General features: G+C 46.9%; 1 protein-coding gene and 1 pseudogene across 11 annotated transcripts in view; one reads left to right on the forward strand and one right to left on the reverse strand.

Moving 5' to 3' along the window:
* PROSER3 (proline and serine rich 3) overlaps positions 1-21799 on the forward strand; it is a 185719-nt gene extending 163920 nt beyond the window's left edge. For 6 of the 11 annotated variants that reach the window (XM_085615926.1, XM_085615931.1, XM_085615921.1 and 3 more), the window contains one exon: positions 19069-21799. In XM_085615926.1, coding sequence (XP_085472052.1) covers positions 19069-19201 — 133 coding nt within the window. In that variant the 3' untranslated portion in view covers positions 19202-21799. Of the gene's footprint in view, positions 1-10676; positions 10764-19068 lie in introns of all 11 variants that reach the window. The other 5 variants (XM_085615922.1, XM_085615928.1, XM_085615929.1 and 2 more) reach the window with 4 other exon arrangements.
* On the reverse strand, positions 8484-8951 carry LOC146809122 (NHP2-like protein 1 pseudogene; annotated as a pseudogene).
* Positions 21800-25339: the final 3540 nt, after the last annotated feature.

Below are 25339 nucleotides of genomic sequence, written 5' to 3' on the forward strand. Positions count from 1 at the left end.
TGTGGGTGGGTCAAGTACCCGCGACGGGCAAGGGCCTAAAACCTATTGAGGGACATCAAAATTACCTATCACAAAACAACCTGGTTTTGCAAGGGGGGTCCCATGAGTTTTTTGGCCCCGGGGTCAGCAGCCATCTAGGGAAACCTACCAAACCCACACATTTCTGAAAACTAGACACCTGGGGGAGTCCAGCAAGGTATGGCTTGCGTGGGTCCCCCAACATTTCCCTACCCAGAATCCCCTGCAAACCTCAAATATAGCTGAAAAAACCTAATTTTCCACATATTTTTTGTGTGGAATCACTGTACCGGCACAAATGTCCTACCGCAAAGCATTCTCCTGAGTGTCCCGAGTAAAATGACACCGCACTTGTGGTGAGATAGCCCCCTGAGCACATAGAAAGTGAAACTGAAATGAGCCTATAAGCAGTTTCGGTTTCTATAAAATTACGTCAGGGCAACGCGTGCCCTGATCGTCATTTCCTAGAAACCACAGGGGGGGGGGTGGCTCAGGAGCTGGGAAAGGTCTTCCCCCAGCTCCCGAGGTTTTGGGGAGAAAAAGAGATCCTGTTCAATGGCGTCGCGCGGGAGCCGTCCGATGCACATTAGCACTTGTGTCGGAAGGCTCCCGCTCGTCCGACGTATGCAACGGGTTAAGATACAAATAAAGTGTTTACAATCACCTCTGATACCAATAAAGAATTTGTTTATGCAGTGTGCTTTTTTCAACTGCATAGCCCATGTTTGGTCACTCTTCATTCTTAATATGTATATAGGATGTTCTACAACCTTCTACTGCATTCCCATTTAGAATAAATAAAATATTGCCTCTTTCGTTAGACTGTGCTCCCTAAACATGCTATGGGAAAAACTCCTCCAGTGATGATGCCTAGCTCCACTTTAGCTACTTTAACTTCTGCGTGCCAAGGATATACCAAAGGCGGTGCAACCTTCCCTGTATCGTCGGTGTATTATCTGTCCCCCAGTTTGTTCTGTAGAGCTGCCCCTAGTGCTATACCCATTTGCGTGCCCTTGTGGGACTTGAGGGATAGGTAAGCCTGTGAAACACTCCCAAGACCACATATGCAGGAAAGTGCAGTAGTGTGGTGTCAAAATGGCTGTCAATCTTGTCCAGCACTTGCGACCAGTAGGCAGTGAGATTAGGGCATTCCCAGAGCAAATTCAAGAGAGTACACTCGGCTTCACACCCTCTCCATCAAGTAGGGAAACTGTCAGGGTCGCTATTATGAAGTCGGGAGGGTGTAAGATACCAATAGGTCATGATTTTAGTAGCTGTTTCAATGCTAGATGTGATACGCGTTGAATGTCGGGCTCTATAGTAGATATCAGTCCATTCTTTAGGCGTCGGGGTCTGCCCTAGCTCAGTCTCCCACCACTTTTGGCCTGCGGACTTAACCGCCGGTTCCGGAGGACCCAGGATGTGGTAGAGTTCTGTGATTAGCTGCTTTGTAGATTGTTTCGACAGCACCCAGCGCTCGTACCGAGTGAGAAACCTCCCTGCTCCTGGGCGGATTTGGGGTTGCAGGGCCAAGTGCCGTATTTGTAAGTAGTGGTAGAGTTCCGTTTCAGGCATGCGAGAGTCTGACTTAACGTCCTCAAAGGATCAGGGGCCCTCCAGGTCAAAGAAGTGCCCCACCGACCTACAGCCAGCTGTGTCGCACCGGCGAAATGCCTCCCAGTCAAGGCCCGGGGAGAAATTCGGATTCTCAGTAATAGGGGTGAGAGGCGAGGGAAAGGTTGTCAGACCACTGCGAAGCGCGGTCGCATCCCAGGCTTTCAGTGTGGCGTGAGCCACAGGAGAGCCATATAGCCCCGGGGACCTGGAGGCCTTGCGAAGAAAGGGGACCTTCCAGAGGGCCTTGTTTGCTAGTGCACGTTCCATGAAGAGCCAGCTCTTTTCAGATTCTGGATGAGCCCACTTCATGAGAGTCCACAACTGCGTCGCTTTGTAATCGGGAACCCCAACCCCCCTCCTCGTGTGATCGAAAACCCAGGGCCCTATTAATTTGCGGCTTCTTGTCCGCCCATACAAAGGCGTTGAATTTGGATTGCAGCTGCTTAATAATGCCCTGGGGGGGTGGGGTCCACTGGGAGGGTTTGAAAGAGATCGAGAATTGTAGGAAGTATGCTCATTTTAAGAGCTGCTACCCTACCCAACCACAAAAGATTGAACTGCCGCCAACGTTTGAGCTCCTGCCTCTTCTGTTGCAGAAATCTGGAATAGTTCAAAGACGTCATCTCCGAAATAGATAAAGCCAGCGAGATCCCCAGGTAGGGCGTAGCCTTTTGATCCCACCAAATAGGGCATGCGTGGGTCAGAGCGGTAATAATGGCCGGCTTCAGAGAGAAGCCCAGTGTTTGGGATTTGGTCACATTGACCTTAAATCCGGAGGCTGCTGCGAATGCGTCTAGTTCAGACAGAAACGCCGGGACGGAGATGTGAGGAGACTCTAGTGTGGCGACAACATCGTCCGTGTAGAGGCTAATGGTGTGCTGTTCCCCCCCCCCCCCACTCCCTCCCCCGAACAGGATCCCCCAAATATTCTTGTTCTCCCTGACCCGTTGGGCCAAGGGCTCCATGTAAAGCGAACAATAATGGGGAAAGCGGGCAACCCTGCCGCGTTCCCCGGGCTATTGGAAAAGGGGCCGAAGTAAAGCCATTGACTCGGACTGTGGCTGAGGGACTACTGTAGCCGCTAAAAACCCATTGGCGGAAGTGACGTCCAAAGCCAAACCTCTCCAAAACGGTCTCCAGGAAGGGCCAGTGGACCTTGTCAAATGCCTTCTCAGCGTCTATTGACAGGAAAACACACTCCTCCGTTTGACGGTGGGATTTGTCCAAGAGATGCAGTAGCCGTCTTGTTTTGTCGCTGCACTGCCGTGTCGCAACGAATCTAGCTTGATCCCGGTCTATCAAGCCCGGCATCATTGGCCCCAGTCTGGTCGCAAGGATCACCGTGAGGATCTTGAAGTCAATGTTCAAGAGAGATATTGGCCTATAGGAGGCGCAGAGTCTAGCGTCTTTACCGGGCTTGGGCAGGACTGCTACTGATGCCAGGAGCATGGTGGGCGGGAGCCCCCTAGTGCCGTCAATGGCATTGAAAAGTTGCACCAAGATTGGGGCTACAAGCGAGCAGAAGGTTTTGTAAAAAAGGGCAGTAAAGACGTCGGGCCGGGGGATTTGAGGCGTTTAAGTCGAGCTATGGCCGAAATAACTTGCTCAATTGTAATGGGGCTGTCTAGGGCCGCTACCTGGTCGGCTGTCAGCTTGGAATGTGTTCTGCCCTGACAGTAGTTAGAACGGTTATGGGTGGCAAAGACTGTGCAGTGCACAACTTTTCCTAAAAATCGCGGAAGGCGTTTGCTACATCTATACCCCGCGTATTCAAGAGTAGTACTGCTGCAGGAAGGCCGTGGAGCGCATTCTATAAGTATCGCTTGACAACAGGTGGATCTCCTGCAGTAGACAGAAATGGGCCCCATAATTTTCCAAGTACGACAGGATAGCCCAGCGTTTAACTGGGTTGTTGAGCCCCTTTACATTCAATGTCACTATCTTAACACTCCTCACTTCCAGAGGAAGGGGTGGACGCTGCGTTTGTGTAAAGGGCAGCTAAGCTATGCGCATCTAAGAGCCAATGTGAACCTATGGAGTCACCTACCGCATGCAAAGAGTGCCGTCCTATGCGCGCACAATAAAACCCAGCAGGGGGGAGGAGAGTCCAACATTGAAAAAAACAAAACCCCATAATGAACCAAAACACAAAGTGCTGCAAAAAGTCAAATTAAATGTCCAGAGCGTTCTGCTCTTAGGGAGAAAGGAAAGAGGGTACCTGTGGCCCAAAGCTCCCCGTTCCAACCTGTGGACCCGCCAAAATCCTTTTTAACTCCATCAGCCGAGAGCGAGGGTACGCTCTCCAAGAATTGAGAAGCAAGTGTGGGATGTGCTGCCTTATTCCGATGATGCCCCTGCAAGATAGCACAGCCTGCCTCTCCTTGGCCATGGTGACAGAGACCGGGCGTGCCGCAGAACCCGGGGGCTTAATAGTTGTCCAGCCGTGGCTGCTCTGGCGTCGACGGGTGCGCACCAATTTGGCACAGTTCCCCCTTGTATGAGAAAATCAGCCCCTAGGAGTACTTTATGCCAGAGTCTCGCAGGTGGAGCGTGGCCGAAATGACTTGTGCTTGAGTAGCATAGACGAGGCTACATCCTGGGATAGGGTGGGTTTCTGCCCCTGGTAGGTGAAGTCTGGGTTCCGCCGAGACTCACGGAGAATCCTCTCCTTCAGTTTGTAGTCATGAACGCAAGTAAGAATGTCCAACGGAGGGGCGGGGCCTACTTTATGAGTACGGTCCAACTTGACCGGAAACTCCGGGGGCTCTCCCAGGATGGCGCGGAACATGCCTGCCACGAGGGCCTCGATGTCACCATTTCGTCCGCACGCCCCAGGCTCGTATGGCGCTCCGACACCTGAGCGGATTTAAGCAGGAGCTCTTTGACAGACCTTTCCTTTCTGCCTTTGGGGGCCACCATGGCCACTGCGAAGGTTTGGTCCGCTGCCGGGCTAGAGGCTAAGCGCGCTGAGATCCACTAATGAAGGGGCCCCAGGGGAGCCACAAGGAAAATTGTCCGGCGGAGCGAATACTGCCTCTAGCACTCCAACTCAGGCTCCTCTCCCCCCACCCCCCACCCCCCAGCCACTACATGACAAACCGTACGGCAGAGGCAGGGTGTATCACTGTAGCGCTCCGCTGGGCCCTCTCTCCACAACGCTGGCGCGGTGTCGCCGCTTCTATGTCTGGGGTGGCCGGGGCAGCGCCACTCCTAGTTGGGGACCCTGCCGGACACAGGGAATGACAGTAGGACAGCTTGTAAGGGGGTCTGCGGCTCCTTCCAGCCAGGGGAGACTGCGTCAGTTGATGGTTGCGTGCTCTGATCTACTGTGCAGGCCCGCGTCCCCATAAGCTCTCATAGAGAGAAGCCAATCGCCACCTGGCCAAGCCCCAGGGAATACACAGCACCAGTCCAGGGCCCTGGCTGGGGCAGATGAGGCCGAGCTCGGTAGAGAGAAGCCAAGGCGCCTCTCGCCTTATCGATGCGCCGGAGGGTTCGGTTAGAGTCGCTGCAATGCAAGGCCCCTCGGCAATACAGGCAATTCATGTGATATTGTACTGAACCAACTGCTGTCCTCTTGCCTGGGTGAGAAGGACTGGATCTGCATCTCTTGAGCCCAGAGTGACTCCAAGAGCTAGTTCGCTGGCCTCCTGATCTGAAGCCTCAGGGACATAACAGGCTTCCAGCATCATTGCACCTGCACTCTATGAATCTATCCTGCAAGTGGTGCCACCCCAGTCTTGGACCCTTGGAAGTCTGCCTAAGTTGCTTGCCAACCTCTGTGGATCCAGCAGAGCCGATGCATTTTCTCTGCCGCACAAACCCGAGCAGAGCTGATGCATCGCTGCTGCTGTGTGGATTGGACCCGTTGCAAAGACTCATCACCGCCACATCCCGCAACCTCCTTCAGAACCACCACTGCGCAACTCATCCTTGGCGTAGGCCCTCGCATCCCTCGTCGACGGCAGCCTAAAAATTGCAGCCTCTTAGCTCTTTGGAATCGACACATCTACCCAACTGTGCACTGCATGCCCGGCGCTGGATTTCACATCACAACCCTCGTATCGCAGCTTTGCCGCATCTCGGAACCAAGGCATCGTTTCGGCTGAGTAATGCATCTTCGATGTAGATCTGAGCAACAATCCGCAAACCAGGATTTAGGGTGCTTTGTTCCGGCAGCCTAACTGGGTCCCTGTAGCCGGCCCACGCTACATTGCGGTCGGCCTGAACTTGTTACTTTGTCCCGGTCTGTCACAACCAGATATCTACAGTTGGCACTTTGTGGTTTTTGGTGCTGTTTTCACTAAAACCTTTAAAATTAATAGGTACGTTTTTACTAATTGGATTTGTGTTGTTTTGGTCTTGTATTTATTAAAGAAAGCTCTATTTGTTTAACTTGGTGTGGGGACCTTTTTGTGTTGTGTTTTTCACTTTATTACAGTTTGAGGTTTTGCACAAATTCTTTCACATTGCCTATAAATTAAGTCTGACTGCTTTGTGCCAAGCTACCAGAGGGTTGAGCACAGATAGGGTTGTGCCTCAACCCCACAAGGATTGTGGTTTCTGCTTGACCAGGACTCGCACCCCAGTCAACTAACAGCCCAATTTTCCACACTCCGGCTCAGCTGAAATCTTTTGCTTGCCTTAATTACAAATTCTGGAACTAGACACAACATCGTAGCATACTGTTTTCCTTTTTTTCATGTCAGATATGTCATAACATATCCATCCATCACCCTCATCTGAGGTGGTCTCATCGCACATTTTTTCTCTTCATACACTAAGTATTCATCTGGGTCTCCAGTTAGTATGTGTTCCATTTCCAGAAAACCATAGATCCCCTGCATCTCAAAGAATCATTGTTGTCGATCACCACACTCATCTAAACTGGGATCTGAACAGCAAGTGCATGGGTGGAGCACACACAAAACAGAGGCAAGATTATTAGTCCAGGTCAAAGGCTAGATCTTAATACTGAAGTTGTACGCATCATAGGTACCCTAAGAGGGTTTGTTTGTTTTAGTAGTAGTTTGTGCAGCCTCTGTTGTTCATGTATTTAAAGTTGTTGCTGAAATAGAGTAATTGGATTTATATATAGCGCTTACTACCCCTGATGAGGCATCAAAGCGCTTTAGTCGAGTAGCACGCATATTTGTCGTTCTCTTTCATTTCCTCTGGCTCGACTTCAACATGATCTTGAGATCCCTGTTTTCCCCTTAGAGGCCTTTGTTGTATCAGATTTTTCCAGTTGCCCTATAGGGTTGTGTATTCTATAAGAACATGTCCTTTTTCCTTGAAAGTTTGGGTACTTTAGCACTTTGGGAACAAGGCAGTGAGGGTTATTACGACATATTTCATTGTTCCACTCACCGCATTTGTTTCCTGATCCTTTTAGTTCACTGACCTAGGTTCCCAAAAAAGCAGCAAGTCTGGGTCACGCTCTGAGAGCTGGTTATTTTCTCTTCCTTGTGTGAATCAAATGCAGGCTCTTCATCGTAGAGCTCACCAACACATTTTGCTTTCCTTAAATAAAAACATTACATAGTCAGCTTGATGGTTTAATAGATGGTTTAAGAACAATTTCCAAATTTCATTTTTATTATGTTTCGGCTTCGTTTGTGCTCCTCTGCCCTATTTTCCGTGGTATTGCCAATTACCACTTATTATCTCTAACCAGCTGTTACTTCTCCCTTCCCATTGTGTTAAGAAAAGTTGTAGCAATCCTGGTATTTAAGGTTTGTGTTGACTGTTTTCGAGTTTCCAAAAGGAACGAAGCCTTGTAAGGCATACATATATCCATTCAATGAGACGCACAGCCATGCGAAACCCCCAGGGCTACCGTCCTCGATGTCCATAGCCTGTTTAGCTATACCGCCTCATTTATTCGATATCATGGATGAAGGGTATCCAAGTATTAAAGAGTTAAGAAACGCATTCTGCTCTTTCACAGCTTACGTGATGTCCTTCACACCAGGTGCCAGTCAGTGTGGCTACGGTCTCGAACCCTACCCAAGCACAAGTCACTGATTGTTTCTAAGACATCTCTATCTACACTGGCATTGTGCTGTATATATAGTTTACTCCTCTGGAAATCCATAATACTTGATTTTGTGCCTTGTTTTGCCCATTAATCAGATAATTCAGCAATTCCCAATGTTTCACCAAAACCTCGAGGACACATTTGTGCCTCTGGACAAGCCAGAAATATCCTATGCAAGCTACTGTCCATGCTGTTGCTTCAGCCTGGCCTTTCGGGGCCAAATGGCTTCCCCACAATCTACGCTTGCTGGATCCCTCGTTTAATCTACTGAGGATATCTTTAGTACCCAAGTTGTTCACGACACTGTATTCAACTACCTCAATACTGCATATGCGCTACTCTAAGTGTTGTCCTGCGCACTGTTGCCAGCTTTCTAATTTACTCTCTCAGTTATATCCGGGACACATATTTTGCGAGGGTAGACTTAAGGTCTCCCAGTCCCATTGATTAATCCACAGTTTTATTATAAAACTATACCATTGATTAATCAGTATACAGATGTTTACAGGCAGCAGTTGCTACCCGTTACATCAGCTGGCAAAACACATGAACAGTGTCGGACATTCAACACAGATTTCATGGAACTGCTAAGCAAGCAATCAAGCTAGCTGTGTTCCACCACAATGCTCAAGACAAACTTTAAAACATGTCAAGTAAGTATTATTGGAACAAATGCAGGACAACCAATCATTGAGCAATTGAAAATAAAGTTTGGAAAAACAAAGCAATAAGCTTTCCCCAAAAAATATCCCTTGTGCAGGGATAAGCTAGAAGTCTTTAGCCAATGAAGGACGTGGTACAGTGAGGGGCTAAGTGAGCAACAACTCTACACAAGCAGTCTCTCAATGGCTTGCTGTACAGACTGAATCTGTGGTTTGAGCTGGGAGCCCTCCTTAATTGTGGCGGAGCAAGCGATGACCGGCCGTGACACACCACAGGCTCTGCCTAGCGCCTGCTTGGAGCGCACAAAGACGTACGGCACATTCTTGTCTTCACACAACAACGGTAGATTCAAAATGATCTCCAAGGGCTCTGCGTCAGCTGCCATCACAATGAATTCAGCAACGCCACGGTTCAGGGTTTGCGTGTCTTCGTTGGCGCCCTTGCGCAACTGCTTGTAGTTGGCAGCCAGCTGTACCAGGTCCGGAAGTGTCTTGTTTAGCTGGGCATCTCCTAAAGGATAGGTTTTGGGGTTCACTTCAGGTTCAGTCATGACTGCAGCAAGTCCCTCTCGGCCCGACTGGAGCTTCACGGAGGACTATCGTACAGAAGCGCGCTGAACTCTAGGGGAAGTCCCAGTCCCATGCATTATTTGCTCATTTGTTGCCTCCATCAGCTTCTATGACTCTGTAATTAGTAGTCTCCTCCAGCTCTGCAGTATCTACACTGGAAGCGCACTACAGAAATTGTGTGTCCTTGTGGACCCCTTAGCAGATCTATACTTTAGCGTAAAGAATTAGCATCCACCCTCTATTGCATATATTAAGAAACAGCTGAGCATAGTTGGAATAATGACCTTCTGTGCTTTCTGCTTGTATACATCCTCGGTTACAGATTGGAGACTGTCAGTAATACGGGGCAGAGTTAATGGCTGCACTGACTGGGGCCAGAGAGTGACACGTTAGTTCACCATGTAAACTCCCCTCACTAGGGAACATCTAAGACTGCACAGGGTCTGCAAGATGTAGTGGGACAGACCCCTTTGTTTTTTGCTGATGGACTCTTTAACTCCCCCATCCCCAAAACCACCAGTGCATGCAGGGCTCGGGCAACTCCAGTGTTAAAACACTGCTGAAGGCTCTAACGTTCTATAGTTTTTTCCAACACACTCCCTTTCTGACTAGGACTGATGAATCAAGCATTTGGTTTAGGGTGGGATGGGGTTAGGATGATGAGAGCAAAGTTAAGATCCTAGGACCCACTGTGCCTTGGCTAGCCTCTGGGCACTTCTGCATATCTCGAAAGTGAGATATATCTCTGGCCACTTGTGCACATTTCTGAAAGGAGATGTACCTCTGACCATATGTAGACATCTCTGAAATGAGATCTACCTCTGGCCACTTCTGCACTTCTCTGAAATGAGGTACATTGATGTCTTCTGCACCTCCCTGAAATGAAATATACCAGAGGGCACTTCGACTCCTCTCTGAAATGACTTGTCGCTTCTCACAGCCCCACATCTCAACCTTCCAACCCACATCTGTGCATCTGCTTCTTTGACTTTCTCCTGCAGTGTTCGCTTCCACTTTCAAGGAAGCTTCCCATCTTCATCTTTCTCCCATCTAAGTCGCTTTCACCCACCTTCTTGATAAAGCTTGAGGATTGGGACCCTGGATGCAGGCAGGCGTTGTTGGGTTCAGGGCGTGGGCATAGCTGGGCTGTACATGAGCTGGGGAAATACTCTCTGTGCTGAAGCTTGTCAGACCTGACATCCCATAAGACCAGGGCAATGACTACAGGTGCAGAGTAAGTACAGTGAGTAACTTGTTCTCTTTTCCCCAGTGGAGGTTAGAATGCCCACTGGCAGGATTTTTTTCCCTGTTCCTAAATGATTGTTGTTGGATGTTTGGTTAGTGGATCTGTAGGAGATGTTTAGTGTGCTTTGCAGAGTGTGGCCAGTAGACCTTTCAATGTTCGTTTTCTAGTCTTTGGTCTGTGTTTGGGGTCTCAAACACTGTAGATTTTGTGTATAACTTCACTGCGAGATCTGATGCATTATTTACATCCTTTCCATCTTTCTCTGTGTGCCTTCTCTGTCTTGCTGCTGTTCCTATTTCCTTGCTGGGGCACTGAGTCTTCTCTCTGGACCCTGTCTTTTTCCTCATCGAAGCAGGAGCATCACTGTTTTCTGTGCCTCATTGTCATATTTGAGTGCTAAGTCATGCCATTGGTCTTTTTTTTCCTCACTTGGACACTACACCACACAGTCTTTTTCTGCCTCTCATCCCATCCGAGCACTCCATACAGTTTCTGATTTCACTTAACTCCTTTTCTGCTTCAGGGACGTGGATGCTTTTATTACCAAATTGGAATCGCTGGCGTCTTCAGAGCCCCCTGAGCCAGACTGACACTCCCTGGTTAACTGTGAGTAAGTGTAACTACTGATAATGCACAGCTTGGTTTCCTGTACCTCCTACCTGTATTAACTAGCATTGCGTCTTTTACGTCAGTATTCCTTGCGCGTATGTTGGGCATTTTGGCTTGGCACGACCCTCTCAAGCTCTGCTCTCGGTGTAGGCGTGGTGGCGGAGTACACGATTACTCAATTATCTTGCTTCTGGTAGACAGCGGTACTCTCCCCTTCTCAGTATTGCTCCCAAAGCGGCATAGTTCCCACCACAGTCTTGAGCCAATTATAAAAGCATTATTTGGCAGTTTTCCTGAAAGCTTACATCCATACTAGATATCCAAAGAAAAGGGGCGACCCAGTGTCCCTCAGAACCTGGGTATAAAGTTTATCAAGAAAAATGGGTTCTGTAGGGTGTCCAAAGAGTTATTTCATATACGTACAAAGTATTGCACAATCAAACTATTCATAAGACATGTATATCGACCACGCCTATATATATGTATACATTGATTGTAAATAATCACGGAAAGACATTGGTGCCACTCACTAAATCCGAGTTACTGCTGCGTTGAAGGACGTTTGGGAAGCGGACTAGCGCCAAACTTGCCTGGAGAAACCTTTCGAGGTCGCGCTGCTGGTGGGAGCTCCTCCTTGATCGACGGAGTGTCCAATAGCTCCCAGCGTGCGCTAGACCCCACTCTAGTTGGCTGCCTGCACCGGGGGACTGCGAGGACCAGAAGCCTTTGCTTCCACCACCTGGTGCCTCTTCCCCCGGCGGTAACGCCCTTTTACCCCCCCTTTAAATTAAACCATACTTCACGCAACGCGGGACGCGCGCGAGGAGAAGCGCGAGGCGAAGCCCGGGCCAAGGGCGGGCCCGTTTCAGCCCGTTACAGACTGTGCAGGACTGGACTGGGCCATGGTATTTCTATTTTTATTTTTGTTTTCATGTTTACATTTCCCTCCGTCCACTTGCTGCTCTGTGTGGTCATAAATTAGTGGGACCTCATATTCTAGTTGTAACAGCGACACTAGTTTTGCTTGCGACCCACAAGTTATTGCCCCTGCGACGCAGAGCGCTTAATTATGTCCAGAGTCACTAGAAGTAAAAAAACAGACAAAACCACCGATATAACGGGTCCACTTGACCTATTCCTACACAAGGCCAATGCAGCCATTGACAATACTATCCAATTGATAGATCGACGGGTGTCTCACGAATTGGAGATGGCCAGAAAAAGATCGTCTATGGGCCCGCTGGCCTCAGCACAAACCCCTATACAAAAGGGGTCGATCATACCCCTGCTGAATCCAACAAGTGCACTAGTTCACACAGTTTCAAACACTGTGGATTTGTCAGCAACACAGTTGTCACTAGGTTCCGATTCTGATTTTAGGGAGGATCTGGAAAAAACACCAGATTTACAACCCCTACATAATCATGAAATGGCCACAGAATCAAACACCACGGGGGCCAGGGAGGGCGCCATACCTAAGAGGTTAAATAAGGGGTCGAACCCACATGTGCATTTATTAGCTCCACCAAATGGTGGGATTCCCAGCAACCTGAACATAAACAGTAACAACACCGTAGTGTTGCAAACACCATCACCAACCAATAGTGTGATCCTAAACACGCCCCCACGGAACATCACGCCACTGGGGAACCTAGATACACTAGGCGCAGTAGGGGGCATACAAAAACCCTGTACCTCATGTGTGACACTACACGATTTTCTCACAAACAGCATGGGGGAACTGTTAAAACACCATCTGAAACCCCTGGAGAAAAGCATAAGGGTAATTGAAAAACAACTCGCCAAACTAAATACTCCTGCATTTATGCAGAAGTCACTTAGCACCCTAGACATGGGGGAGGGGAAGACCAAACAACCAAGTAAACCGGCCAAATCGGCTAAATCAACTCAACCATCTACAACACCAGCTGTTTGCCCAAAGTCCTGTGGACCAGATAAAGAAGGGAACATCCAGACCACTAAAAATGTCAAACAGAATCCACAAAATACTCCTAAACCCCAAACTGCAGAGGGAAAGGGCCAACTCGTCACCACTAGTGATAACGCACAACCCACCCCAGCCCTAGTAGCCCTAAATACTCAGCTAGCAAACCTAAAGGAGAATACACAAAAACTCCAAAAATCTCAGCCCTCTCAAGCCCAGGGGAAACAGAGGACGGGATCTAGACCTAGACGGCCATTCCATCTTCCACCTGAGGCCACCCCGTTCACTGTTATCCTAACAGGGGTCTCAGAACTAACAGAGGGCGCGGATGAGCCCCAGTGGTCACTGAGAAACAAAGTTCTGCAATGGCTTAGCCAAAATAGACCTATACAGCCATCGCATCATAGCAGAATCAACTCAGTTAGAAGAGTGTTTTGGATTGGGGAAACTAAAAAAAGCTTACAGGGTGACTGCGTTATAGTCAACTGTGACGATCCTGCTATGGCTGACTATATCTCTTCCTGGTCAGCACTTGAAAAAAGGGGGGGGGTGGATGTACAGCGCCTTTCCTTTTTTTATCCTCCGTTAAATACCCCGAATTATGAAAACAGAACTGGATGGGAGGATGCTCAGGATTGGCCCTGGACACAGGTGGGGTACACTAATAGAAACAGAAATAGGAATAACAATAATAATGGATGGAATAGAGGCTGGAATTCCCGACCCTGGTACCATAGTAGAGGCAACCCACATTTTGATTACTGGGAGGGGGTTCCCTTGAGGAACAGATTCGACTATCTAGACATGGTCGATTGACCAATAAAGGTCACCACAGGGGTTTTAGAAGTCACTGTTCCCCGACATAAGATCCATGAAGTCCCTTCCCTAGTAGAAAATACTAACCCCGTGATGTCAGAGATTATACTAGTGCAAGACACGTGTGGAGGAAACCGGCTAAGCCAGCAGTTAACAGAAAAATCCAGCAGGTCACGGACTGAGAACGGAACTGGGCCAATAACTGAAATTATCAACATAAAACCATATCTGAGTACAGTAGATAGGACTAAGACCCAACTCGATAATGAGATCGAAGCCTTGCAAGAGGGCATGGTCTCACAACTTAGGCAGGAAGAACCCTGCCCCATCACTGAGGGGTTTTGTCTGCTTAAGATATCTTCCTGGAATATTGCTGGGCTTTCGAAAAAAGCGCGTGACCAGCTATTCCTAACTTTTATGGAAAAGCAGGATATAGTCTGCCTACAGGAGTGTTGGGACCCATATGAGACATCAGTAGAGGGTTTTAGCACTTTCTACGTTCCCTCGATCCAGGGTAACCGAGGCAGGGGCTTGGGGGGACTTTGTATTTTTACCTCTAACCTTTGTAACATAGAACAGAACATGTATGAGGCAAATGGGCCAAAAGCAGGTGTAGGGAGTTCACTGCAAGGATTGTCTTTTAAATTAAATGGGCGCTCCTTTTTTCTGATAAACCTTTATAATAATATGCCAAAAGTAGAGGTAAAAATTCTAATAGCGGAACTGGATTCTCTGCTAAACAAAGGCGGCCAGGCGGCAGACTGCTTACTTATAGCAGGGGATTTTAATTGTCACCTATGTCCCTATAGCCAAACAAAAAACTGTGGCATTTTTGACTCACAAGGGGATCCCACCACACATTTTGAACATTCCCTAGCGGGAAATCTGCTAAATCAATTCATGCATGAATGGGATTTGGCTTTTGCAAATGAACTTTGCCAGCCACCCGTAGTGTTTCAAACAACCTTTTTTGGTCATGGGGCAGGTACTGTAATAGACTTCATCCTGGTTCCAAATAGGAACCAAGGTTGGGTGGGCGGGTTTGAAACGGAGGGCCTAGCAATAAGTGACCACTTTCCCATTAGTATTTCCCTTAAATTAGGGAAACGGGGCACGCAAAAAAGAAGCACCACGGATATATTGCATGGCCGTTCAGTGGCATTGGCCAGGAAAAATGGCTATGCCATTAAATGGGCAAAAATTGAACCCAGGAACTTTCTGAAAGATCTATTACAGAAAGAAACTAGTCAATTTAACACCTGCCTGGAACTAAGCATTAACCCAGAACAAATAATACAGGCATTCGATGAGATTAAAGCAGAAATAAACGCTAAGCTAACCAAAAAATTAAAGGCAAGGGAGGAAACGAGAATATATGGCTGGTTTAACCGAGCCTGCACAAGTGCCCATAAAGCACTTTTACAGGCTTTAAAGACTATACCCAGGGATAGCAGACAAGTCAAGGAGGCTAGACAAGCTTACAAGCTGACTCTCCTGACAAGGAAGAAAGAACTCAAAAATGCAGCTTGGGAAGCCTTGATAAAGGCAAGCGCACTAAGGGATAATACGTCCTTCTGGAAAGAGGTAAATGCCCCCTTTTTTCTAGATAGGAAGGTAGACTCCATGGAAATTGGCATAGCTGAAGACGTCTGGGTCAAGCATTTTACTGCGCTTTACAAGAAAGACTCACTTATGTTGACCTCACAAGAGGAGTTGGCTGAGGGGAGTGAGATCCTTTTACAACCACAGGGAAATTTCCCATTAAAAGTAATGTTCACCCCTGCAGACCTGGAACAAGCGATTTCTCAGAGTGCAAGCCTAAAAGCTCCAGGGCCTGACGGTGTACCCATTGATCTATTTAAAGGGAATGTAGATCTCTGGGCACCCTTACTGGCAAATGTCCTAAATGCTTACACTAAATTAGGTTTCCCCAACACATGGAAGGAAGCGATAGTCATTCCAATATTTAAAAAAGGAGATAGACAAGACCCAAAATGTTATCGCCCCATTTCTCTGTTAGATAATTTAATGAAGGTTGCTGGCAGGGTGCTACTAACCAAACTACAAACTTGGTCCAAGACTAATGGGATACTCTCAAAATTTCAATATGGTTTTAAGTCGGGGGTTGGAACCATAGAGCAGGGTTTAAACCTGTCCCTTATAATAAACAAATATATTGGATCAAAAAAAGGGAACTTGTTCCTGACATTTGTAGATTTAACTTCGGCTTTCGATTGTCTGGATCATGGAACCCTGTGGAAAACCCTGACTAATATGGGGATAGATAAAAACATCCTAACTTTTATCCAGGAACTTTACAGAGATGCAGGAGCTACGGTGAGATATGGCAAAAACGGCGAGCAAACCAGAAAATTCCCAATTGCAAAGGGCGTTCGCCAGGGTTGCATCCTTGCACCGTTTTTATTTAATCTGTATATAAACGAGGTAGCAGACTCGATGAATGACCTGGAGGTGGATTACCCCAAGATAAACGGACTCGCAGTCCCGTTATTGTTATACGCTGATGATGCGGTGATTATGGCCCGCACTCAGCGGGGACTCCAAAAGGCACTAACAGGCTTTGCAACCTTCATGAGCTCTAGAGGCCTTATAATAAATGTGGGGAAAACTTTCACGATGTCATGCACAACGAGAAAAAAAGTACCAGACTGCAAAACCTTTGTTAATAATTCAAAGATAGCAATGTCGAAAACTTTTTCCTACTTGGGTATCATTTTTAATAATAGGGGGACATGGTCTGCAGCGGTTACCTCCCGAAACCTGGCTTTTGCCCGCGCAATAGGGGCGGTTAAGCAATTTGCTAAAAAACAGGGCGGGAAACCGGTAGACACACTACTTAAGATCTATGCAGCTAAATGTGTGTCCACAGCTGTTTATGGGGCGGGGATTTGGGGACTTGCAGACAGCTCGGAAATTCAAAGGGTGGAGAATGCTTTCCTGAGGTACCTCTTAGGAGTCCCGCGTTCCACATCTACTACTATCTGCCACAACGAACTGGATAGATCTCACATTAGTGACATTATAAAGATAGCGCCAGTTATGTTGTGGCATAAGATCTGGACATGCGAGGACACAACCTTCAATAGGGAGGTAATTCAGGATTGCCTGCAGCAAGGAAATGGCGCTAAACAACCTTGGCTAGCCTACGTTAAAAAATTCCTGAACTCCATCGGCAACCCAGAATTCTTTTCAGACCCAATATCATGCGCCCAAATCCCCAAAAAAGCACTAAAAGAGACGTGTCTTGGCCTATTGGAGGAGAGGAGATATTATTTAGATGGGAATAAGTCCACCATTATAGCCCACCGCCAGATTTTGCATGAACATGGTTTACATCCTTATCTGGCGCCAAATATCTCCCCTTACCATAGAATGCTGTTGGCCCGTCTGAGGACAGACTGTTTCTTCAGGTTAATAACGTTCCCTACACCGAATGATTGGTCAGTGAAAATGATTAATTGCCCGTGTGACGGAGTAGCCACTCAGTCTAACATACATTGCATACTGTTCTGCAAGTACTATCAATGGGGTAGGAAAAAACATCTATTGCCTCTGTTAAAACTGTGGGGCCTGAGAAGCTGTAAAGCAGCCCTCCACAGATTGTATCTGCTTCAAGACGAATGTACTATTGGAGTGATGATAAAATTCCTGTCGTTTATTATAAAATGTAGAGGGTCTATGAGAAGCGATTATTAGGTTGAGGGTTTGTAGAAGTATTATTCTGTGCCTAATAACATCATATAATACATAAATATGTCATATTTACCTCGACCCTTCTATCATGCAAATGTAACGATACATATATCAATCGCTTTCTAGAAAAAAAATTTTAAAGGGTTTTTAATATTAGATTACTTGAATGACTAGGGTAATGAATATGTATTTCTTCTTAGTAATCTCCTTTTAGTAGGTAAATGTTTAAATAACGTTGTTTTAATCGTATTTTTGTAATGTTTGCTTATATGGTGTTTGTCAAATACCGAATAAAGCTATCTTTGATTTGATTTGATTTGACATTGAATGCATATCCACTTTGCATTTATATCAGAATTAATTCATTCAAATACGCTCATTTTGTAAGGTTTACAGAGAGTGACTGTAAGCAATGGGTGAAAATATATGGTGCTCTTGTGACACATGTGCTCAAGTGGGTGAACAATTTGTGCAGAATATACAGAGTGGTTCAGGAATTATATACAGGGGACAGGACTAGATTATTTATACAGTGGCCAGCCTAGTAACCATGAGCCCTGGTTGCTAATAATGCTTCTCTTGTGCAGGGCCGTGGTTGGTCTGAGCCTAGGTGTATCGTCGACGTTTCAACCTAAGAGGTGCTCCTTTCGGTAGTCACTACGGGTCGTCATCAGGACTGTGTGTGGGGGTGGGGAATGGGGTGTCTTTTAGCAGCCCAGTCTGGACAAGAGTTCTGGCTGTAAGTGTCCCTAAGTGACACTTGTCTGAAAATTGCGCCAGCAAGCGAATGGCTCAAGTGATAGTCGGCAAGCGGGATGAATCGGCAGTGGCTGGCATAAAACCAATCAGAATTAATAAAGTTAGGGCATAACACACATCTAAACAACAGGGACATAGCGGAACTGAAGTGAGATCATTAGTTTCCCATGCTCCAGGGTCTTCTAGGGCTTCCTGTTTTTAACTGCACAGTGTAGGCCTTGCATGTGATGGTTGTGTTTTCAGCAGGGTCCTACACAAACAGCCACTGCTCCCAACTCCAATCACATGACTTAAAACCATTCCAATCCTTCCCGGCAACAGCATCGCTTTACACAATGTAGAGTTGTTCCGAGTCAGGGCTCGCCAGACACACAGCTATCTTGAAAGCCCTTTCGGGCTAGTCAACCTCGCATTTTACTTTTCATGTTAGAGCTGGGACTAATATGATGGTTTTATGTCATACCTTTCATAGCTGCCAAAGTTTGAACACCCAAATCCTTTCTTGTAGAGTAGAGAACATTACTGTGGTGTCTTCATCATCTTTGGCTCTCCATCTGACACAATACTTGGATGCAATAGCGCAGTCCTTGTCCAGGCAAGAGAACAGAAGCAGACATCCAAGTGAAATGCTGTTTAGATCACATAGTTCACCATTGTGTGTATTTTATAAATTCCCCCACGCTCTTCATTGCACACTTTACAAAACAAAGGGGTGCACAATCTGATTCATGCTGCGTAAAGAATACAAATGGTGCCACGTTGGAGGATGGGGAGAAGTGCAAAGAGGCTTTTTATGTGTGGGCCTAAAATTGAAAGCCCTTGACTTTTTTCAATGGACTAAAAATAGTAAGACTGTGTGCTGATCCAACTATTGAGAGCGGGATCTCAATGCAAACTGCTGCTCACACCCCTAAACCCGTTGAGGTTCATCATGAATATTCAACTTCATGCTGATGCCATCTTATGTGCACATGATAACTCATATGACACCTCCCCATCAGAACATCTGTGTGTAGCTCCGTGTTTACACTCCTTTTCTGATCTCTCACTTGTTGTGTCTTTGTGTTCACAGGTCGCCGCTTGATGGGCTGTACTCAAACACTCCAGTGAGTACCGCTATCTGGAAGTTGCCCTCTGCAGATCAGGATCAAAAAGGAACATTTCCAGCCATTTATTTATTTTTTAAAGTAATAAAAAGATTATAATTGCTTATTACTCTGTATATAAACATTTTATTGATCTTCCTTCTGCTATAATCCCCTCTCTCCTTTTTCTTTTTACTTTCCTTTCTCATCCGCTTCCGGTCTCGATTCCATTGTCTAGTTAGTACAACCTGTAGAGTGTTGTGACAAAGGTTCTCTGACTTCCCATGAGAATATAAGTAAGAAAGAGTAAGGCAATTAGGAAAAAAAATACCTTTCATCAAACTCAAAAGTGGCCAGTAGCCCACCCCCTGGGTTAAGCTCTGCTTCTTGAATCTAGACCCAACTGCCCTGCTTCTCGGGGTAAGTCCTTTATGTCCTCTAAGACTAATGGTTTGGAAGTGGTAATACCATTAGTGATTTTAGTATGCCTCCTCTTTCCTCATACCCTGTGCACATCAGTGCCTTTACAGTGACATCAGTGAATGTGGCGCTACACAAAGAGCTAGCGATGTAGGCTACACGCTTCCCTTGGGGGATTAAGTCCACCCCTACTGATCCAGACTCCCACAATACAGTATCCAGAAAGCGACATCACTAACTGTGACCATAAAAGAAGTAATGCCAGTTATTGATATCATTGTCCAGGCCCCTTGGGGTTGGGCAAACTACATGCCTACTACCCTGTAATCAACAGTGCAATGCCAAAGAAAATACATGGGGCCATACATAGGGTGACCAGACGTCCCGGTTTTGCCCGGACGGTCCCCGTTTTTTGTGAAATGTCCCCGTGTCCCGACACTGTACTCCAATGGAGTCAAATGTCCCCGTTTTAGAACAGTGTCCGGGTTGAACAAAGAAATGTCCCGGTTTTTCACTGTTCCGGTTGCGCGCATGCTCTGTTTGCACAGCTTGGTGACATCACTGAGGTGAGCGCTGTAGCAGGAAGGGAAATCCTTTGAAGAGAGACATGTTCTCTCGGGATTTCCCTTCTCTTTGTCTACACAGCGCCACCTACGTTATCATGCAGCTGGTTAGAACCACCTGTGACCGGCATGACCCTGATTTTACAGTCTGCAGCAATCCACCGTGACCCTGCTCTGCCTTAAAGCGAGCGAGGGTCGGACAGTCTCAAACTACAGCAGAATCCAGCAGCAGCTTCGTGACGCCTCCCCAGCCCTACCAGCACCGTCGGGACACTGCCTTGCATCAGAGCTGCATCATCCAGGAATCCTTGCCCTCCCAGCCTGCAAGCCCGCAACGTGTATTTTAACCCTGAGAGTTTTATCCGCACCAGTGCTGGCTTCCTGGGGGCGCCGTGTAGCGTTTCTTTCCCCCAGCAATTACCAGGCCTCACATAAATGTCAAAAGTGTGATTAATTATTTTCCTGGAGAGAGATCAGCATTTTGTATAGTTGAGGTTTTGACTTGGCTGAAGTTAGTGCAGAGGGTTAATATGCCTGCTGCAAAGAACGTGTACCAAGTAGATTACAGAGTGCGGTATGATGTAAACAGATCAGCAGGTTACTGCTTTCAAAAGAGACATCCTTTTGTTACTTGCAATTTATAACTTAAAGTCCTAATATAGAATAGTGAGCTATTAACTTTCATCCTAGAACTGCATACACACTGCAAAGTATACATTATTAGAACATTGATTAATGTTTCAAAAAGGGTTAATCTGGCTAGAAATCGATTCTTAATATTAAAGAAAACTCCCAACTATGCTGTTTCTTTTTCGACTCTGCGTTTGTGCTTCTCCACACCAAGCACTCTTAAACTATACTGCCTACCAGTATGGATGACATGTGACTCCTACACTTTCAGTCCTTTGGCTTATGTAACATTTCCTATACACTGATTTACACACGTATGATTGATTGTCTCTGTGTAATGTGTGTGTGATGCAAAGTGCTTGGACACCCTACACTGGTATGAGTGGCGCTATATATAATGCATCTGATAGAGTGTGGTTATGGTGACTTGGTCACTGTTAAAGGGTGCTAGTGAGAGAATCCGTGGTGGAGGTGGTCATTGGGGGGGGCGCCAACAAACATTGTCGCACAGGGCGCCACCAGCACTAAAGCCAGCCCTGTCTTATATGTTCTAAACTATTTACTATGCTAATGTGCGTAAATGTTTCCACGTAAATAAAGCAAACATTTATATTTCAGTCAACTGCGCTGAACGTAGGGGGAGTGCTTTATGGGAAGGAGTATTCTACAAACAGCAGTATCTGATTTTGACGATGACAGAATGTGTGTGTGTGTATATGTGTGTATATATATATCTATCAAACTCGCTAGCGATGCACTCGTTCACTTCCTCGTGGCAAAAACAAGAGCACAAACTCCTCTTCGATTGTGCAATTTTCTTTATTGTTCAGTTAACAATCCCAATATATATACTTATCTAATAAGAAAACAAACTTTTACCACTGGTTATACATACTATAGCGTAGCATTACCCCCAACTGTAGAATGAATTTCAAGTCAAAGTCTATGTATGTTTAATACTTTTTTATTGATCTTAACCTGTTATTTATTAAATAGCTTTTAGTCTCAATTGTTATAAATAATACATTAACTTTTTAATTGTATTTGATGAATTTTAAATGTCTTTTAAGATGAAATATTCGAAATAAAGACTGTTTTGACTGACTGACTGAAAACAAACTTGGACTAAAGCAAATGTTGAGGCAAAGTCTGTTTAAATGGAATTAATGCTTACTGCCGATAAAAGACCTCTGATTTGTCATCTGTAATGCTTCATCTCGGTCTTGGAGGGAGCTGTCGTAGTCCTTTTTCTATGTTTATCACAGCTGTCAAATAGTCCTACTTTTATGTCGGTGGTTACTGCAAATCGTAGTCCTACTTCTATGTCTATGACCTGTCCCCGTTTTTTGTTTTGAGAATCTGGTCACCCTAGCCATACAGCAAGTAATTTACCAGACGAGAAGTAATTTAAGGCCCCAAGAAGTGAGGTATAGCACACTCCGGTTTTGGCCTGCATGTTGAAGGGGAAAACTCGCCATAGTCTGTACATTCAGCATATTTTACCCAGTCTGAGAAAAAAGCGATACAGCTATTGTCTGTCAGGTTCACGGCTTCCTTGCCTGCTGTTCTCCCTGCTTGCCGGTCACGAACGAATGTATGCGGGACGACCTCCTCACTTCCGGGTTTGTCGATAGCAGTCTAGTCGTTCAGGATGTCAGCGGAACGTCACCAGCACTTCCGGGGAATCCGCTTATCAGCGGCGGCTTTTTCCCCGGCCGGTGCTTCTGATTAACGACCTTGCCTTTGCAGCCGTCGAGACGCCGTCCCTGGTGGGACTCAACAGCCCGTTGGATCTTCATCCCCGCGACGCTGAAACAGCCACAGCCCCTGAAGTTGCTCTGTTTGCCTTCCGCATATGTACTCGCGCCTGTAGCGCCTGGACCTTTTGCCACAGCACCTGAAGCGCTTGCCTTTGTCACCGCGCCTGAAGCGCTCGCCTTGCCACAGCGCCTGAAGCGCCTGCCTTTGCCACAGCGCCTGAAGCGCTTGCTTTGCCACAGCGCCTGAAGCGCTTGCTTTGCCACAGCGCCTGAAGCGCTTGCTTTGCCACAGCGCTTGAAGCGCTTGCCTTCGCCATAGCGCCTGAAGCGCTTGCCTTGCCACAGCGCCTGAAGCGCCTGCCTTTGCCACAGCGCCTGAAGCTCTTGCTTTGCCACAGCGCCTGAAGCGCTTGCCTTGCCACAGCGCCTGAAGCGCCTGCCTTTGCCACAGCGCCTGAAGCGCTTGCCTTGCCACAGCGCCTGAAGCGCCTGCCTTTGCCACAGCGCCTGAAGCGCTTGCCTTTGCCACCGCGCCTGAAGCGCTTTCCTTGCCACAGTGCCTGAAGCGCCTGCCTTTGCCATAGCGCCTGAAGCGCTTGCCTTGCCACAGTGCCTGAAGCGCTTGCCTTTGCCACAGCGCCTGAAGCGCTTGCCTCTTTTCCTCCGTGCCTGAAGCGCCTTGCCACTAGATCACGGCACTATACGCACCTACAGACAGCGCTCCCACACCGGTGCGTCAGTGCTGATTCGGAACTCTTGATCAGCGTGGTGTGGATTGGCACCTTCCTGTTTTCTCTTATAAACCTAGCACGGACGTACTTCTATTCCTCAACCGTCACCAGTTGGGGGGTCCTTATTGTTTGGTTAACCCATAGCGCAGGAGCGCTTGCCACATCAGCGAAGCAGCCTGGTAGCCTACTCCTTCTGGAGGAGTCACGGAGGTGAGTGTCGTTCCACATGTGTGCATGGTATGAATGGTCCCCGGTCTGCCATGCGGTAGTAACCATTTCCTTATCTTCCTCTGCAGTTGGGGTTCCCTTTCCACCCGCACCGAGGGACGTTCACCACTCCTCGTGATCCCGCATCACTCTTATTGGCTACCATCCCAGCTCCCATCCTTGTCCTAGTTTGTATAGACACTCAGAGTGGGATAGGGTGGGAGTGGGAGAGTTAGCTCCTGCCGTCTCTGCGAGATATCTCCACTGGTAACAGGTAATCGGTGGGGAACCTGACATTGTCCTAAACAGCCAACTACTTGTAATGACTATATCGTTGACCGCTATTTCAAGAGACGGATGTCTCTGCAGAAGATTGAAGATAAGTATCAAAATCCTTTTTTATGCCAACAGCCTTAGTTGATCTATTATGTATTTTGTATCTTTGGCATTTGCCAGGGGTAATATATCTATTAAGTCTGAGGGGGTTGGTAAAATTGTAATGAATCTTATTATATGCGAATGAATGATGCCAACAGACCTCTAAAAAGGCCCCACGTTTCCAGATTATAAAGATGTCTTTTTTGGAGGTGCTCGTTCCTGGTGTTTCAATGTCTCTGGTATCTGTGGTGAAACTTAAAGAAGGGTTTGCGGTGATGGACATAAGCAGCTCTTAAGAGGAAAGAGTTGTTTGGCGGTGAATACTTCTCAGACTTCATCAATCAGTCCCCACCCAGTCATCACCCAGTCCTGCATATGGTAACAATCTCGACTGCTCACTGGGAGCCTGCTCTTGACAGTATTTCTGTCTCTTGGTAGGTCCCAGTGAGTACTTCCCACTCAACAGTAAGTTCTGTGTAGGAATTAATGGCATGGAGGAGCACAGACTGAAATGGCCAGTGTTTGCTGAGATCTGCACAGTGCACTTGGGTACCAAAGATACCACGACACTGCACATGCTCCAGAAAGCGATCTTTCAGACGGCGCATGCTCCCCAGCCACAGCGCATTAATAGGAGTTAACTCCTTTTGTTCATGCTTCACACCTGTGACTTCTCAAAAGCAGTCCTTTGGCTTTTCCTCGATGCCTTCTGTTTGTCTCCACTTTGCCTCCAGGTCATAGTCCTTCTCTTGCCCTTTCTATTGCAGTCCTGTCTCCAATCTTCCTGTTCCATAGCTAGTCACCATTTTGTCTCCTGCTCTGCATCTAGAAAGCGATTCTCCTTTCCTGTTATACGGCTTGCCGTATAGCCTGCATTGGCTTATCCTCTGTAGTCAAGTATTTGCATATTTACCTTACCTGTTCAAGAAGCTCTTTAAAGATTGATGGGCACACTCTCCATGAGACTTGGTGCTTCTCCAGCATTGGGACTTTCATAGATTCACATATTTGAATCATTCTTTTAAATAGCAGTACTAAAGGTCATTGTGCCTGGAGGGCTCCTAACAGTGCCCTTTAGTAGCAGAAGTACTTCATTGAAAAAGGCCCAGGCTTCAACCAATAACGTGAGAGTGCACTGATCTCTACTCCCTCCAGAGAACAATATACTGCAGATTTCAAGCAGGAGTGTGAAGCAAAGGGAGGGGGCAATGATTCATGTGATTCTATGGAAGATAAATGTAGTTGCAGGTAAATAGCTTTGCTTCTTCTCCATTCTGGACCTTTCACAGTTTCACATCACTGAATCAGGATAGTAATAGCAAGCAGTACAACTCAATGGTAAATGTGTTGAACAGCGGATTGTGGGAATAAAGAGAAGAGGCTCAACTTACTGAAACAGATACTGAAAAACGTCTTGTCCCACCACTGCTAAATGCCTCTCTGCATCCAGGCAATAGTGCACTAAGAAAGTGTGGCGAATGTTTGGTGGCCGCTCATTGTTGTTACAGCTCCATGAAGGAGTGCAGATTTTGCACCCTCCTCGTTGGATGCTCCATAACTGTGCCCTGA

This window comes from Triturus cristatus, chromosome 7, assembly GCF_964204655.1.
Source record: "Triturus cristatus chromosome 7, aTriCri1.1, whole genome shotgun sequence".
Taxonomy (NCBI): domain Eukaryota; kingdom Metazoa; phylum Chordata; class Amphibia; order Caudata; family Salamandridae; genus Triturus; species Triturus cristatus.